Below are 17,130 nucleotides of genomic sequence, written 5' to 3'. Positions count from 1 at the left end.
GATATACAGCGACTGCACTTTTAAGTGCACTTTGCAATTGTAGTGCAAAGTGGATTTGCCTTTAGTAAATAACCCCCATAGTTTCTTTTTGTATCTTTCTGTTTCTTCATCTGCAGATCAAAGGGATGAATAAATGCTCCTCTGTTTAACCCCTTATTAACCCTTAATTTGCTCTAATCAGCCTTAACTCCCTATTCCCCATTTAATTACCATGTTTAAAATAGGGGGAAAATTGTGTGTGGATGTTGCACGCCGATATAGGCTGCCATGGAGGGGATGAGCGTTGCCAAAATACACAGTCAGATCTCCTGTGTATTCGGCTCGGCTCACAGTCACACCCAGTCCCGCCCCCTGAATGGCTCCTAGCATTGACATCCTGGCATTGGACCGGCGTTATGTCCATCATAGGATAAGGGGCAGGACTGAGTGTGACACCGAGCCGAGTACACAGGAGATCCGGCAATAGCAAGGTTGCAGATGGGCACTGATCAGGCTGCAGTGAGGAGCAAGAATGCAGATGGGCACTGATTAGGCTGTAGTGAGGAGCAAGGCTGCAGATGGGCACTGATTAGGCTGCAGTGAGGAGCAAGGCTGCAGATGGGCACTGATTAGGCTGCAGTGAGGAGCAAGGCTGCAGATGGGCATGCATTAGGCTGCAGTGAGGAGCAAGGCTGCAGATGGGCATGCATTAGGTTGCAGTGAGGAACAAGGCTGCAGATGGACACTGATTAGGCTGCAGTGAGGCGCAAGTCTGCAGATAGGCACTGATTGGGCTGCAGTGAGGAGCAAGTCTGCAGATGGGCACTGATCGGGCTGCAATGATGGGCAATGGCAAGGCTGCAGATGCACACTGATCAGGCTGCAATGATGAGGCTGCAGATGGGCACTGGTCAAGCTGCAATGATGAGTAATGGCGAGGTTGCAAATAGGCACTGATTAGGTTGCAACGATGGGCACTGATCAGGCTGCAAGGATGAGCAATAGCGAGGCTGTAGATGGGCACTGATCGGGCTTCATTAATGGGCAATGGCGAGGCTACAGCAGGGGCGGATCCAGGGGGTGGACAACGGGGCAATTGCCCCCTCCGAAAATATCAGTGATTGCAGTCCCCACCGAGTCTCTCTCTCACTCTCTCTCACTCTCTCTCACTCTCTCTCACTCTCTCTCACTCTCTCTCACTCTCTCTCACTCTCTCTCACTCTCTCTCACTCTCTCTCACTCTCTCTCACTCTCACACTCACACTCACACACACACATCAGTATAATCAGCCGATCGGCGGCGCTGAGAGAGAGACTGTGTTTGTGGTCATTATGCTGCACTGGACCTGGAAAAGATGGAGGGAGGTGGTGTGTGGAGCTGCGCCGCTGGCTAATGTTTCCTGCACTGGTTGCTAATGCCTGTGCCACCTGGCGTGTAGCAACCAGTCACGTCGGAGGCTGGAGCCGCTGCTGAGGAGGAGGAGAACCCCAGCATTCATAGCGGAGCCTTCTTTGTTCTCTGCCCCTGAGTGAGAGTGTTGGCTCCACCCACCTCCTCCCTCCATCTTCTCCACAGCACGTTGTGAAAACAAGAAGCAGCAGTGATAGCAGCTATAAAAGTGAGTAAAAGAATTCATGAATGTGAATGTGTAAAATCGATAAATCGTGTGCCATACTTATTTATGAAAAACAAATGCTGCCCTTTTAGTCCTCTCCCCCCCATGAACAAGACATTTTTTGCAATACTGCGTTGCGTTACTGTAACTGACTGACTGACAATCGCGTGGTCGTGCAACACTGTACCCAAGTAAAATTGATGTCCATTTTCTTTCCACTAATAGTACTTTCTTTTGGTGATATATTTTTTTTTTTGCTATATAAACATACTGACAGTTTTGGAAAAGAAAGCAATATTTTTAACTTTTTTCTATATATAAAAAAAAAGTCTTCCTCAATTTAGGCCAACATGTATTCTGCTACATATTTTTGGTAAAAAAATCCCAATAAATGTATTGATTATTTTGAATAAAAGTTATTTATTTTTCTAGTAACGGCGGCAATCAGTGATTTATTTTTATTTTTTTAGCAGGACTACAACATTGTGGCGGACAGATAGGACACTTTTTGGGGACCAGTGAAACTAATACAGTGATCAGTGCTAAAAATATGCACTGTCAATATACTAATGACACTGGCTGGGAAGTGTTAACATCAGGGGTGATCAAAGGGTTAACTGTGTCCCTAGGGGGTGCTTGCTAACTGTGTGGGGATGGACTCACTAGATGAACAGAGTGATCTGTGTTCCTGTTTAGCAGGAACACAAGATCACTCTGTTCATCTCTGACAGAACGGCTATCTGCCTTGTTTACATCAGAAGACCGCTGTTCCATCTCTGTGGGGAGCGATTTCAGGTGGCTGGCGGACATCACTTACACCGGACCCGCTGATTGTTGCCCCCTCTGGCCAATCGGCACGTGTGCCTTTGGCTATTGCACAAAATGGCGTACCGGTACATCTTATTTTCTGGCAGTGCCGCTCCCGAGACTAGACTCTGGATCCACCCCTGGGCTACAGATGGGCACTGATAAGGCTGCATTGATAGGTTGACCCTCACTTCCCACCTCTTTTTCGTAGGCTTAGAAACACATATATATATATATATATATATATATATATATATATAAAGAGCTGCTTCTAAAATGTACTGTGTAACACTGAAGACTTGCAGGCTTTTAAAATATTGTATGATTTCATTATTTTTCTCCTCTTCTTGATTCTCAGATCGATCTGAACAAAGTGCAGAAGGTCAAGAAAACTCAAATGAAGATGAGTGATGCAATCAAGTGTATATGAATGTGCTGTAACTTGTATATTGTACTGTATTTACATATGACAAAATGCCTCAATAATATTTTGGTTTAGACTAATGTTTAATAAGTATGGATAAAAAAAACGTAATGCGTTGTAAGTTATTTCACAATTGTTTTGACTTTTGAACAAAATGAATGGTGACTCTTGCGTTGTGTAGTGTAGTTGGAAGGAAATTCTATTTACTAATTTATAAAGCAAAAAAAACTTTGTAAGAATGAGTTGATGGGTAATGGTTTGTATGATGTATGATTAAACATTTGTGTTGTAAAAGCACATGGCAGGTTGGAAAACGCATCTGAAAGTATTTCTGTATTTTATATGCTATGGGCAGTGTGTGGTTTGTTTTCATAAGTACCAAATTTATGCAGCTTTCCCTTTAGAATCCTGGCTTTATTGCCTAATGTCAAAATAGAGAAATGAGCTGCAGGTCATGTGATAACAGGTGGGAATGTACTGTGGTCTAATTTCTATGTAAGCCATGTTTCTCTATCATCTCTGCATCTTCTTCCTTCTTCGATGACTTGCACTATTGCATTTTTTTAAGCATTAACAGTGCATGCACAATTTTGCAATACCAAATATATTTTGTCAGGGAAAATGAAATGTGACATTTCAATAAAACTCCGTTCTAAAATGTCATTTATTGTGTGCTGATATGTAACTATGGTGTTTATAGGTTGCTGTGATTGCTTCAAATGTTTTTCATATAGCATAACAAAGTTGAACAGATGTAGCCATCAGGTGTAGACCGTATAGCATTGGAAACCAGTCAAAGTAATAGTTGGGGAACATTGCATACAGTCTTGGCCAAAAATATTGCCCCCCCCCCCTGCATTTCTGTCAGATAATGCATCACTTCGCCCAGAAAATTGTTGCAATTACAAATGTTTAGGCATTCTCATGTTTATTTATTTTGTTTGTATTGGTAAGACACAAAAAAGTGGAGAAACAAAAAGCCAAATCTGACACAATCCATGCCAACAACATCAAAAATGGACTGGACAAAATTATTGGCACCTTCTCAAAATTGTAAGTGTTAGGTTGCTCGTCTTCTGTAAGTAACCCCTGGTAGCCTAGGCTAGGATTGAAGAGCGGAGGTCCCTTTCACCGGTGGACAAAACATTACACATACACACTATTGTACGTGAATAATGAATGTGCCTATTGAAGCACACACAACAGTTTTATTTAGTTTGAGCTGAAGGACAGCCCTGTGGTTTAACCAATCAGGTAATTCATACATACATCGACATTTTTCTTAAACTCATGACATTATCTAAGTCAAAGGTGAAATACAGTCTTCTGATAGTTATTTCGTCATTTCAACATCTGCTGACTGACCATATTCTTGCGTAACCAGTCCTATCTTAGCTTTGTACCTCTTACCGCAGACAGATGCATCCTAATATGTCAACATCTTGCATCTTAATTCTGAACTTAGTGAAATGCACGCCTAAGCATATTATCTTAGACCTTTAACCTAGTACCGTATATCTTTTGGTAACCTTAATAAGTATTCCCTTATAATCCTTCCTTTGATCATTCTGTGATTTACATAATGATCATTCCTTTTCTAATTTAATAGCACAGGCTTCATACTCCGAACCCTTGTGCTCTTGGTTTCTATACCATACCGTTGGATCCTTAACAATGGAAGTGAGTTTCAGATCCTTCGGAGCGACCGTGTTTCCCTTTTTACATAAACATTTGATTATCTTATAACAGGCATATAAAAATAGAATGAAGAGAATCACAGTGACAATTGTCATGGCAGCATTTCGGAGCCAAGATATTAATCCCCCAAAACTAAAACTGCTCGAGAAGGGATCCCAGTTTTTTCCTATGTTCCTTGCCTCTTTCTGTAGTTTATTTACCTCTTCCCTGTGTTGAGCAATAACGTCATAGTAGTCTGGGACTTCGATGCTGGTATTATGAATCCAGGTACAGCACTCATAATCCTCAGTAGTCTCACAGAGGCCAGTAAGGGCTGCACTCATACTTTCTATAGCCAACTCATGTAGTTCTAGTTGCTTCCTAATTGCCCTAGTTTCTAGATTTAGTTTGGTTATGTCATCAGAATTTTCCTCCAGAATCTCATCAATTATGCCAGTGTAATTATTTAATCTTTTCATTAGGTCAATTCCCCACCCTGTCCAGGAAGGGAACCATGCCCAGGCCATATCTTTTTCTAAAAACAATTCTCGTTTATTACGGTGTCTAAGGGGATATCTAGGATGCATGCTGGCTTCAAGGAGGTGACTTCCCTTGTTATCCCCTAATACCCCCATAATAGGAACCAGGGCTGCAAGGTAACACCACCCCTGGGGTTTGGTTGGGATCCAGGGGTGACAGAGTTTGCCGCAGCATATATATATGGTATTTCCTAGAGCTAGGGGTCGTTTATGGAACACGTTCCTAAGAGTATCAGAAAGGCCAGAGAGCACCAGTATTGACATTAATTGGTGTATTGTAGTCTTGGTACTGGAGCTAAGAAAGTCTAAAAAGGTGGCATTTAGGGTGGGATCTGAAGTATGGAAGAAAGAAGGACTGTTAAATGATGTCATTGAAATGTTAAGTTTTGCTTGTTTGCAAACCTCGGCTCCATCTGTGGTGTTTCCCAGTCGGAAACACCAGTCTGGGAAGTGGCTTCTACCTATAATTTGGAAAGTGAGGGTTTTATTTGGACGGGTCCTAGTAACATTCGTTAGGACGATAGGGGGTGTTCCATTAAGGAGGGGGGTAAAATTCAAGGGGACTGCCATGAGAGGGATTCTAGCTGTACTGGGATGTAGCTTGCTGCAAATCCAGCATTTCTCAAAACCAGATTTTTGAGCATAGCTATATTTGAATTTTAGTAGTAACATCTTGTTAGTCAGTCCCTTAGGTGACTCATTAACGGGTACAATACTTCTACTATGTCTTTGGCCGGGGGTATTATTCATCTTAGGTGGTCCACATATCCCTTTTTAATAGACCTAAGTCTTCTGGATGATATATACAGTTGGCTATAAACCATGTGGGCAGGAATACAAATAGTACCAGACTACCCCAAAGGCATACAGCCTTCCCTGACACTGATGGAGAAAGCATCTTTGTTTTTTTAAAGTTCTGATTATTTGTTATCTAAGAGTTCTGTTCTTCTTCTTCGTTTCTCATCCCGGCAGTTGTTGGCTCTGTTTTGTCCTTTTGAGGGGGTGTGGGATCTTCCAGGGAAATTTGTTCTATGCCTCTCTGAACTACTTGTAGATCTTGTTCTTGGGAGTTGCTGCTCTCTGTCACTGCCAGGGGCTCTGGAGTCGAGGGAAGCTGGGGACACTTTTTAAGACGGCTGGCGTGGATCCAGGTGTTTCCTAGGTCTGTTAACACTGCGGTCCTGGATACCTTTTCCACCTTCCATGGTCCTGAGAAAGCCGGTCCGATACTCTTTCTTTGTGCTAATTGTTTGATCAGCACTTTATCCCCAGGGATGAAGGGATGCGTTGGTTCTGTGGGAAGAGGGAAAAAAGGTGACAGAAACTTGTTCGTTCATTTCATGAAGCATACTTACCAGGTTTTTCACGTACATTTCCTGTTGGGAATAAATGTCAATATCAGTGTCTTGGTCTAATGGGGGTAATTCTATGTTTGCGGGGATTCCCATGAGGACCTCAAAGGGTGATAGTTTTGTTCTTGCATGTGGATCTTCCCCTCTTTTGACCAAAGACCTTCAGGGTCTTTGGTCAATCCTTCCTTTGTCCAAAAATGGACATCATCTTCTGTGGCCATTGATTGCATCTGTGCTATGACAGTTTTAAAGTTAGGTGCTGCGAAGTGTTCCTTGAAAAACATTGTTGTGGGGGCAGGTGGGTTAGGGGAAAAGGCAGCAGCTCTTTTAGCTTCTCTGTCAGCAAGAGCATTCCCTTTTGAAACACGACTGCTGTCAGAGGAGTGTGCCTTTACTTTAATTATGGCTACCTTTTTTGGAAGAAGAATGGCTTGGAGGAGAGCACTAATCTGTGTGGAGTTGGCAATTATTTTGTTGTCTGCTGTTTTAAAACCTCTATTGGCCCATATCACACCAAAATCATGCACCACTCCAAAAGCATATCTACTGTCTGTGTAGACGTTCACCTCTTTACCGGTGAATAGAATGCAGGCCCTAGTGAGGGCTTCTAACTCTGCTACCTGGGCTGAAGAAGGAGGTAATGATTTTGCCTCCAGTACGATGTCTGGTAGTTGAACAACTGCATAACCGGTTAAAAAGGTGGAGTCAGAGGGACGTGAGCAGCTACCGTCAACGAAAACATCCTCTGCACCTGAGATAGGGGTGTCAGTGAGATCCGGTCTGGGACTGGTAATAGCAGCAACCTTTTCCGAACAGTCATGTATGTCTGGGTCATGTGGTAAACGCAACATGGAATGCAAAAGGCGCACAGCGGGGTTGCTGGCAGGCACATATTTGAGTGTGAGGTTATCAGTGTTCATCAGTGTTATCTCATAACCACTAAGTCTTTGCGAGGTCATATGTTGGGTATTCATGTTCTGAATAAGATGCGTGACTGAATGAGTGGTATAGAGAGTCAATGGGTGACCTAGCACTAATTTGTTTGCATCTTGTACAGCCATTGCACAGGCAGCAAGATTTTGGAGACAGAATGGCATTCCCTGTACTTGGATGGGGAGTTTTTTTTTTTTAGATAGGTAGGAGACAGGGCGGTAGCCTGTTCCATGCTGTTGTGTCAAAACCGCGGCAAAAGAGGTCCCCGAGACTACACAGTATAGTTGAAAAGCTTTACCATAGTCTACCAACCCTAGGGCGGGAGCATTTGACAGACTGTTTAATAGAGCTTGAAAAGCTTGTAGTCTGTCTTCAGTCCAATCTATTAATTTAGGGGCTGTCGAGCCAGTAGCCTCTCTTAGGATACTATCATAATGAGAACAGTCAGGGATCCATTGGCGGCAATATACAATTGCACCCAAAAATGAGAGTAGGGCGGCCTTGTCTTTTGGGGGACTGAGAGCTCGAAGGGCTGCGGCACGTTTGGGGGACACTAGCCTTGTCCCTTCCTTTAGAATGCACCCTAGGTATTCTACCTGTGGCTGGCACCATTGTATTTTCTTCCTTGAGGCTAGATGCCCGGCGTGAGCTAGGTGTTGTAACAGTGATGTTGAATCGACCGCACAATCTTCAGCAGTTCGACTGCACAGGAGCAGGTCGTCCACATACTGTATTAGTACCGACCCACGCTCAGAAGTCCAAGACTTGACAGTCTCGTTGAGTACCATAGAGAAGGCGGCTGGACTGTCTACATACCCTTGCCAGGTTAGTTGGCCCCCGGCCCAGGAGAAAGCAAACATAGGTTGGGCTTCCTCTGCAATGGGAATGCTAAAGAAAGCATTCGCTAAATCAATTACTGTGTAGCATAGAGAGTCTGCCGGTATGCATGAAAAAATAAGTGATGTCTGAGACTAGGGGTGGGAGGGGAATCACTTGTTTGTTTACTGCTCTGAGGTCTTGGACGAGTCTCCACTCCCCACTGGCCTTTTTTACGGGGTAAATGGGCGTGTTCCAGGGACTGATGATTGGTCTCAGGATACCTTTTGATATGTAATCATTAATTTGAGGGGAGATGCCTTTGACTTTCTCTGGGGGTAGGGGATACTGTTTTTGATATTGTATCCCTGCATCTGACCGCATTTGGGGTGCATATGGTGTGCAATTAATAAAGCCCACACTACCTTTGTTTTCTGCCCAAATTGTGTGATGGTCAAGGGAGGAAGGTATCATTAGAAAGAAACTCCTGTGTGCATGTCTTTTTGGGAACCCTCTGTGTGCATGTCGCTTAGGGCCATGTAAGTCACATAATGGTGAACTAGCGGTAAGGGAACCTTCTCTATTAAACTTAATGGTAATACACAGTTGTGCCAAGAGGTCCCGTCCCATAAGGGGCACAGGGCATGAGGACAAGATGGCAAAAGTTTGGGTACATAATTTCTGTCCTTCTGGAGTGGCTACAGTCAGTGGTGGAGTGATGGGATGGGTGACAGGTGTCCCATTAATACCAACAGAGTTTCCCTCGGTGCATTATTTGTGGCTGTGTAGGATATTGGGGTAGTGGTTGACGAGGGTTCTGGTATGGCAGATAACGGGGATACTGTGGGCGGGTCTGGGGGTTAAATCCCCTGCCTCTGCCTCTTGCTCTAATCTGTCCAGTCCTATAAGGGCACTGGGATTTCCAATGTCCTTGCTGTCCACAATTGCCTATATTTTCCAAGGCATTTGTTCCATGCACAGAAACAATCCTTCATGTATTGTGGGTCAGCCCCTTTGCAGGGAGGATAAGAATGCTTATGTACCTGACAAATTTTACTGACTTCTTGCCAGTCTTCCTCTGAACAAGGACCTTGGGGTCCTGGGTCATGGATTCCCAATTGGTGACACCTTTCCCGGACTTGTGTCCAAAATGGTTCTACCTGGGGGCCAGGGATCATATTACTGACAAATTCATAGGGTGATGGGGTGGCCATGGCTTGGGTTGCTGCAGAATTCCCCATCTAGTAGTCTGGGCAGTGTGTGTCTAGTGGCAGGACACAGGTGATAACACCCGGTTTGTCCAACAATCCGGTCTCTGGTCTGGGAGTAGGATCCCTGATCTTTTTTGGGGCAGATGGACTTATATAAAACTATGAAGATTTACCCTTAATATACGATGAAGGGTAAATTTTTCCTGGTGGCGGGATATACCCCTCTTACACCAAGTCTGCAAGAGAACCCCCCTGGTCTGGTGGTCAGTAAAATCCACTTGTCATCTATTCTTAGGAAGAGTAGACCTAACGTGCAATGGGGGCAGGCGGATGCTATGTCACTACAAGAGGGCTCCTCATATTCTGCACTTATTTAAACAACAACAATTATTTTCCTTATACTCTATATTAAAACTTATACTCTGTATACTTACACGTGTACCTAGAGAGAAACAGACATATTCTTAATATACTTTAAGACATGACATAACCGTATTGCAATACATTTATCAATTTATAGTGCACTTTTTAAAAAAAAAAATTTTTTTTTTCAAATGGGCGTCCACTCCACCAATCCCTTTGTCACGGGCGTAATCTACTACTTCCCGTGTTAAAAATACTATCACCAATAGTTTTAAGTCAGACCAACCTAGTCGGACTCCCCTAAACCTATAAATTCCTTGCGAGCCCTTTTAACCTCCCGAGGGACCAGCCTAGTCCACCGCGAAGGCACAGTTACTTCTTTTAATTTTAAACTAAGTTCGTAGCGGCCGCCCGGACAGAGTAAGTGTTTACACCATTCACCAATCAGGTAAAAAAGAGTAAAGTGACTTACCTGTCGCAAGACGAGACGAACCCCACTTTGCTGGTACCAAAACTGTTAGGTTGCTCGTCTTCTGTAAGTAACCCCTGGTAGCCTAGGCTAGGATTGAAGAGCGGAGGTCCCTTTCACCGGTGGACAAAACATTACACATACACACTATTGTACGTGAATAATGAATGTGCCTATTGAAGCACACACAACAGTTTTATTTAGTTTGAGCTGAAGGACAGCCCTGTGGTTTAACCAATCAGGTAATTCATACATACATCGACATTTTTCTTAAACTCATGACATTATCTAAGTCAAAGGTGAAATACAGTCTTCTGATAGTTATTTCGTCATTTCAACATCTGCTGACTGACCATATTCTTGCGTAACCAGTCCTATCTTAGCTTTGTACCTCTTACCGCAGACAGATGCATCCTAATATGTCAACATCTTGCATCTTAATTCTGAACTTAGTGAAATGCACGCCTAAGCATATTATCTTAGACCTTTAACCTAGTACCGTATATCTTTTGGTAACCTTAATAAGTATTCCCTTATAGTAAGCAATAATTGCAATTTTGTGATGCTCCTGTAATTTGTAATTAATCTCTGCTGTATCAATTAACAGATGCTGACGATATAGAAATCACACTGGCAAAGTTAAAATGATGAAAAAATTGATTCGAACATTCTGTTATGTCTGTGTACCACAGAGCATGGAGAAGAGAAAAAGTAGCAAAATATTGTCTGAGGAGTGGGGAACAAATATTGTGGAAAATAATTGAATCTACAAGAGGACAAAGTGCGATAATCGCTTGATTCAGTTCTGATTTGTGGCCCCATTGTGTTTTAAAAGAAAAACGCATTTCTCTTATGTCTGTGCAAGCTGTCGGCTCCACCCCGGGTATAAGCCCATTCATTTTTTATGGGGAAACCCTAACATCAAGCTTTAGCCAAAGAACATTCCTGAAGCATTTATGATGGCAACATTAGTGATACTCCTGGTCCGGCATTCTATCTGATATCCTCCAATCAAAATGTGGATACAGTTGTGCAAAAGTGACTTGAAACATTTGTTCACTATGTGAAGAAACATCTACTGTCACTGCTTTATGTTGAAAGGAACATCATGAGGCAATCTTGCTAAATCAATAGTGTTTTTTTTTATATATTTGTACTAGTGGATGAACCATGGACATGTTTTAAATCCCAGAATATAAATCAATAGACCAATCAATCAGACTCCAATCTCTCCACCGTGGCCAAGACCAAAGAGCTGTCCAAGGATGTCAGGGACAAGATTGTAGAACTACACAAGGCTGGAATGGGCTACAAGACCACCTAAGCAGCTTGGTGAGAGGGTGACAACAGTTGGTGTTATTATTTGCAAATGGAAGAAACCCAAAATAACTGTCAATCTCCCTCGGTCTGGGGCTCCATGCAAAATCTCACCTTGTGAAGTTTCAATGATCATAAGAATGGTGAAGAATCAGCCCAGAACTACTAGGGAGAATCTTGTCCATGATTTCAAGGCAGCTGCGACCATAGTCACCAAGTAAACAATTACCACACTATGCTGTGAAGGACTGAAATCCTGCAGCACCCGCAAGGTCCCCCTGCTCAAGAAAGCACATGTACAGGCACGTCTGAAGTTTGCTAATGAACATCGGAACGATTCAGAAGAGAACTGGGTGAAAGTGTTGTCAGAAGAGACCAAAATCGAGCTCAACTCACTGTGTTTGAAGGGGGAGGAATGATGCCTATGACCCCCAAGAACACCATCCCCACCGTCAAACATGGAGGTGGAAATATTATGCTCTCAGGGTGTTTTTCTGCTAAGGGTACAGGACAACTTCACCACATCAAGGGACCATGGACGGGGCCATGTACCATCATATCTTGGGTGAGAACCTCCTTCCCTCAGCCAGGGCATTGAAAATGAGTGAGTAATGGATGGGTATTCCAGCATGACAATTACCCAAAACACAAGGCCAAGCAACAGAGTGACTCAAGAAGGAGCACATTAAGGTCCTAGCCAGTCTCCAGACCTTAATCCCATAGATAACCTGTGGAGGGAGCTGAAGGTTCGCGTTAACAAACGTTAGCCTCGAAACCTGAATGACTTTGAGAGGATCTGCAAAGAGGAGTGGGACCAAATACTTCCTGAGCTGTGTGCAAACCTGGTGGCCAACTACAAGACCTCTGTGATTGCCAACAAGGGTTTTGCCATCAAGTACTAAGTCATAATATATACGAAGGGGTCAAATACTTATTTCACTCATTAAAATGCAAATCAATTTATAACCTTTTTGAAATGCGTCTGTCTGGATATTTTTGTTCTATCTCTCACTGTTAAAATAAACCTACCATTAAAATTATAGACTGATCATTTCTTTGTCAGTGGGCAAACGTACAAAATCAGCAGGGGATAAAATACTTTTTTCTCTCACTGTACATATCTACAGACACAATTAACCTATCGCTGGGCACCCAATTCCATAGATCACTTGGGAATTAAACTCGCTTCCTCTTATTCCACCTTGTTCTCTGCCAACTACTATCCCCTGCGGGTGGTCCTTTGACCTCTCTTCTCCATTCCTGGGAATTCCCCTCCCTCTCTTGGCTAGGCCGGATCCATGCAGTCAAAATGAAAATCCCCAAAGTCCTCTTTCTTTCTGACCGTGCCTATACACATCCCCTTTTTACGTATTTTACAGAACAGAATTCCTTTAGTTTATCTGGGTTCGTAAGCGCACCCCAGAGTCCCCAGATTGATGCTCTATACCCATCGATTGCAAGGTGGCCCGGAAGCTCCTAATCTGGCCAAATATTATCTGTCAGTCCAGATTTCTCAATTATCTGTTACATGCCCCCTCTGACATTCCATTGTGGGTGCTCTTTTTAACTACCTAATTGTGCCCCAATTTCTTTGCAGGCAGTGCTTTGGCTTCCTCATCAATGATGCCCTCTGACACTATGCCCTCTTATTATTCATAGCTTGAAGCTGTGGGATTCTGTTTGCTATTCTGGAAATTTGATGTCCTATTTCTTTTACCGATCATTAATAACCCCCTTTTTCCACTGGAGTTAAGAATAACCTTGTTTCTTCTCCTGGGTGCATCATTTTCCAACTGCGTGCTTGTTTCCGTCGTGGGTGAGCCTCCAGGAGACACACAAGATCCCACCGGGGGGGACACTTCCATTATTTGTAATTTCAGGACTAGATTTTGTCTCTTTATCGTACTTTCACCCTTCCTTTTCACAAGATGTCTTTAAAGCATACCTGTCTACACCCCCTGGTGTCTCCTGGCCTTATTTTCTTGCTTTACACCTTTCTTAATGGTATGTCTTCTTTGTTGGCCCTTTCCTACGTGACACAATGGGAGAAAGATCTTGAATCTAGTATTGAGGGGGAGGAATGGAGCAGGGACTGGATGACAATGGTGAAAGACTTATTCAACACTACTACCCTTGAGGCTGCTTACAAAGTGCTTTTGCCGTGGTACTTTGTTCCTGGCTAGGCTTCCATATGCTTATCCTGTCAGTAGTGACAGATGTTTTCAAAATTGTGGTCAGCATACGGATGGCCTACGTACATGTCTAATTGGCTTCTGGTCTAGGTTCTTTAGCCTGCTGCAGACATTATTTCATGTGATGGTCCGTAAGGAAGCTTGACTGGCTCTTTTACATTGGCCTATATCGGGCCTTTTTGCACCCCAACAGAAATGTGCCTCATACCCCCTTTTATTTCTGCCAAGTAAACCCTTACCCATACCTGGAAGATGCCATCTGTTGCTTTCCAGCGGATAAAAACCAGGATGGCCACTCTGATGGTTAATGAGCAGATGCCCAGTATATTAAGGGATTTGCATGCAAAACTTTTGAAAGTCTGGGAACCATGGCTAAGTTACTCCTTTTTGTCCCTGCCCCTGACTAGCTATGGTTGACTATAATACTCGTTTGTACAGGTCCGCCATCCGTGGTATTTGTCCACCCCTGGAGTTCCCCTCTCTCTCCTTTTTATTTCTTTTGTTTCCTCACTCTGTTTAATTTTTGATATGAAGGTTATTAATGAAGACTGCTGTCTTCTCAGACAGCGCAGTGTAGCCTGTGATATCTACCTAAGTTTTAACCGGGTCCTGATAACAGTTTACTGTTATGTTGCTTATTATGCTTACACATGCTGCTTTCTTACATGCCTGTTTGATGTCACCCCTGCGTGGGCAAACCGTGGCTTGTTATGATTTCTTGAAATTCCAATAAAAATATTTGAAACAGAAAAAGATATTAACCTATCCTAATTGTACAGTACAGGGCACAGGCTGGATATTCATACTCTGGGTTTTTGGCTGGTACCTTTTACATAACTGGACACTGGCAAAGCTTTTCTGTGCATACTCCTAAAAGCCCATCCCTCTATGAGAGTCCCAGTTCTCACTTACAGAGAAGTTCTATGCTTAACTAGTTTATTATTTTACTTCAAATGACTGTTCGCTGCCTTCTATTTTAACAAGAGAATCAGTGCATCTGGATTGGTGCAACCTTGGGAACTGTACCCAGACCCCATGTTGTGGGGAACAGCCTGTAATGTTTTGGGTAATAGATCCTGCACTCACCTTGGCACTGCGGGTAATAAGTGTAGTTGGCTGCAGGAGCTTATACAGGTCCAGGACTGTGGTTCATTCCTATGCTTCCCAGACCCTAAAGAGCCCTCCAAGGGTATGTCCACAGTGACAGATGAAAACTGAACCATACATGGACCAGCAATGTGGAAAGGTAAGACAGGTTCACCCTGATATCAGATCTCCACACACTTATTTAGGTTTTCTCAATGGTCTTTGTTTTTATGTTAAAACTTGGGAATGTGTTTTGACTTTATTCGCTTACCCCATTTCTGCACTCTACTTTGTGAGTACCCCATAGAAGAATGGGCAGCAGTGGCAAAAATTCCGGAAAACCCTTGCTTTGACTATAATTTAACAGCCAGTCTTTACATCTGATTTTAGTTCTATCTTTTCTGCAATTATGTTAAACTTTCTCGTACAAGTAATGACTTTAATATAACCATCCCTGTTCAGAGCTAGAAAGTGCCAGGCTTCTTCTCCACCTTCACCTTTTATACCTGCATAGAAAGTGAAAATATGTTCTCTAGAAGAGTGGTGTTAAAGGGGGCCACAGATGATTTTCTTACCCCCCCCAGGCTCCTGCACACCTCATGATATGACCTCACATAATGTTACCAATGTAGATATGCTTGCTTCTGCTGTGCTCAAACAGCTTGGCACAGTCGCACTTGATTCTTGTCATACCCATTGACTATCACTGGAGCGTGGTCCGACTGAGTGATGGATCCTATTTTAGCGTCTATCACGTTTTCCAATAGAACATGTTCGAGAAATATGTAATCCAGTCTTACGTACGTGCCATGAACCGAGGAATAGTACGTATAGTCTTTTTTTCCCGGGTTACATATTCTCCAGGTATCCACTAGCTGTTGCTCATACATTTTCTTTTTTAAGATTCTATTCTGTTTAATTTCCTGTGAGAAACCCTGAGACGTACTATCTATTCCGGGGACCATAGCGAAATTTAAATCCCCGGCCATGATCACTTGGCCCTGTTTATATTTCTCTAGTGTGTTTAAAATTCCATTTAGGTATTTTTTTGGACTCTTATTAGGGCAGTAGATGTTCGCTAGTGTATATCTTTTCCTTGCTATGTTACCTATTAGAAATAAAAACCTTCCCTCAGGGTCCACTTTTGTTCCTTCCATCTTCCATTTAATGTTTTGGGAGAGCCCTATAGCTACTCATCTAGATCCCGTACTCGGGGAATCTGCGTAATACCAGGTTGGAAATTTTGGTGTGCTTAGGCTAATGTTGGTATCTAGTGATAAGTGAGATTCCTGTAAAAAGACAATATCTCCGGAGTATCCCTCTAACTCTTTTAAAATGTTAAACCTTTTTTTAGGAGAATTCATTCCTCTGACATTATATGTTATTATCTTAATCTCTGACATTTAAACAGGTCTAGGTACTTTCTTATTTTATTTTGTGGATTCGAGCCAACAGATTTACCCTCCCATCTCTCCCCTCCCCCCTCCCTCTTTTGGTGTACATATGACCCTCTGGTCCAGGACGTTTTATCGGAAACCCCCACGTTCCTTTTGTCCCTTAATCCAGGAGTGGAGTTCTGTTCGGCAGTGTCGTAAACCATCTCACCTAATATTTGTGAGGCGGCTAGCCAACATGCCGGACACAACGCGTCCCCCACCATACCTCCCCCTCCCTCTCCACCCTCCGTCTCGTTCCCTCCTCCTCCCCAGGAGAAAAAAAAAAAAAAATTAAATAAGGAGGGGGGGGGGGAGGAGGAATACGCAGAAGGGAAGGGGGGATGACAACCCAGGGAAATATCAAACGTAAAAAGGGGTTCCACACCCCTATCTTTATCAAGATAGGGGGGACATTTCCCTGCGTCGTCCTCCCCTCCTGCCCCTCCCCCCTCTATATCCTCAGTACTGGGATATCAAATTTTTTACAAAAGTCTGTTATTTCGTCAAGATGTCTCAGCCGGCCCATTCGACCATTTTTCCTGGCCATTAGACACGCGGGGAAACCCCAGTTATATTGAACCCCGTTCTCGGTCAACACTGTTAATAAAGGTTTTAAGGCCCTTCTTCTCTTTAGGGTTTCTTGTGCTAGATCTTGGAATATCTGGATATCCTTTCCTTCGTATTCTAATGGTGAATTAGATCTTATATTTCTCCATATATGGTATTTGTCTTCTTCATTTTGAAATCGAACAATTATATCCCTTGGTATATCCCGTGACAGTTCCCTAGGTTTCCTTAGTCGGTGTACTCTTTCAATATTTATTGAGTTAGTTATTTCTCTGTTCAACAGGGGATTGCAAATCTTCTTTATTATATCAGTGAGGTCTTCTCTTTGTGATGTTTCTGGGACCCC

The 17,130-nt window shown here is 43.1% G+C and overlaps 1 protein-coding gene and 1 long non-coding RNA gene across 5 annotated transcripts in view; one reads left to right on the top strand and one right to left on the bottom strand.

The window, feature by feature from the left end:
* Positions 1–3,489, top strand: part of DCAF6 (DDB1 and CUL4 associated factor 6) — a 208,167-nt gene extending 204,678 nt beyond the window's left edge. For all 4 annotated transcript variants that reach the window (XM_077481106.1, XM_077481105.1, XM_077481103.1 and 1 more), the window contains one exon: positions 2,761–3,489. In XM_077481106.1, coding sequence (XP_077337232.1) covers positions 2,761–2,813 — 53 coding nt within the window. In that variant the 3' untranslated portion in view covers positions 2,814–3,489. The remainder of the gene's footprint in view (positions 1–2,760) is intronic.
* A 499-nt stretch (positions 3,490–3,988) lies between these two features.
* On the bottom strand, positions 3,989–10,722 carry LOC143982417 (uncharacterized). The gene is made up of 2 exons (XR_013274450.1): positions 10,190–10,722; positions 3,989–6,335 (listed from the first exon to the last, which is right to left on the bottom strand). It is a non-coding gene; the product is annotated as an uncharacterized LOC143982417 (long non-coding RNA).
* Between the last annotated feature and the right edge of the window lie 6,408 nt (positions 10,723–17,130).

This window comes from Lithobates pipiens, unplaced genomic scaffold (assembly GCF_037356315.1).
Source record: "Lithobates pipiens isolate NorthernLeopardFrog02 unplaced genomic scaffold, aLitPip1_a1.2 Scaffold_16, whole genome shotgun sequence".
Classification (NCBI taxonomy): domain Eukaryota; kingdom Metazoa; phylum Chordata; class Amphibia; order Anura; family Ranidae; genus Lithobates; species Lithobates pipiens.
Note: the sequence above shows the minus strand (reverse complement) of the source record. Positions and strands in the feature narration are given on the sequence as shown.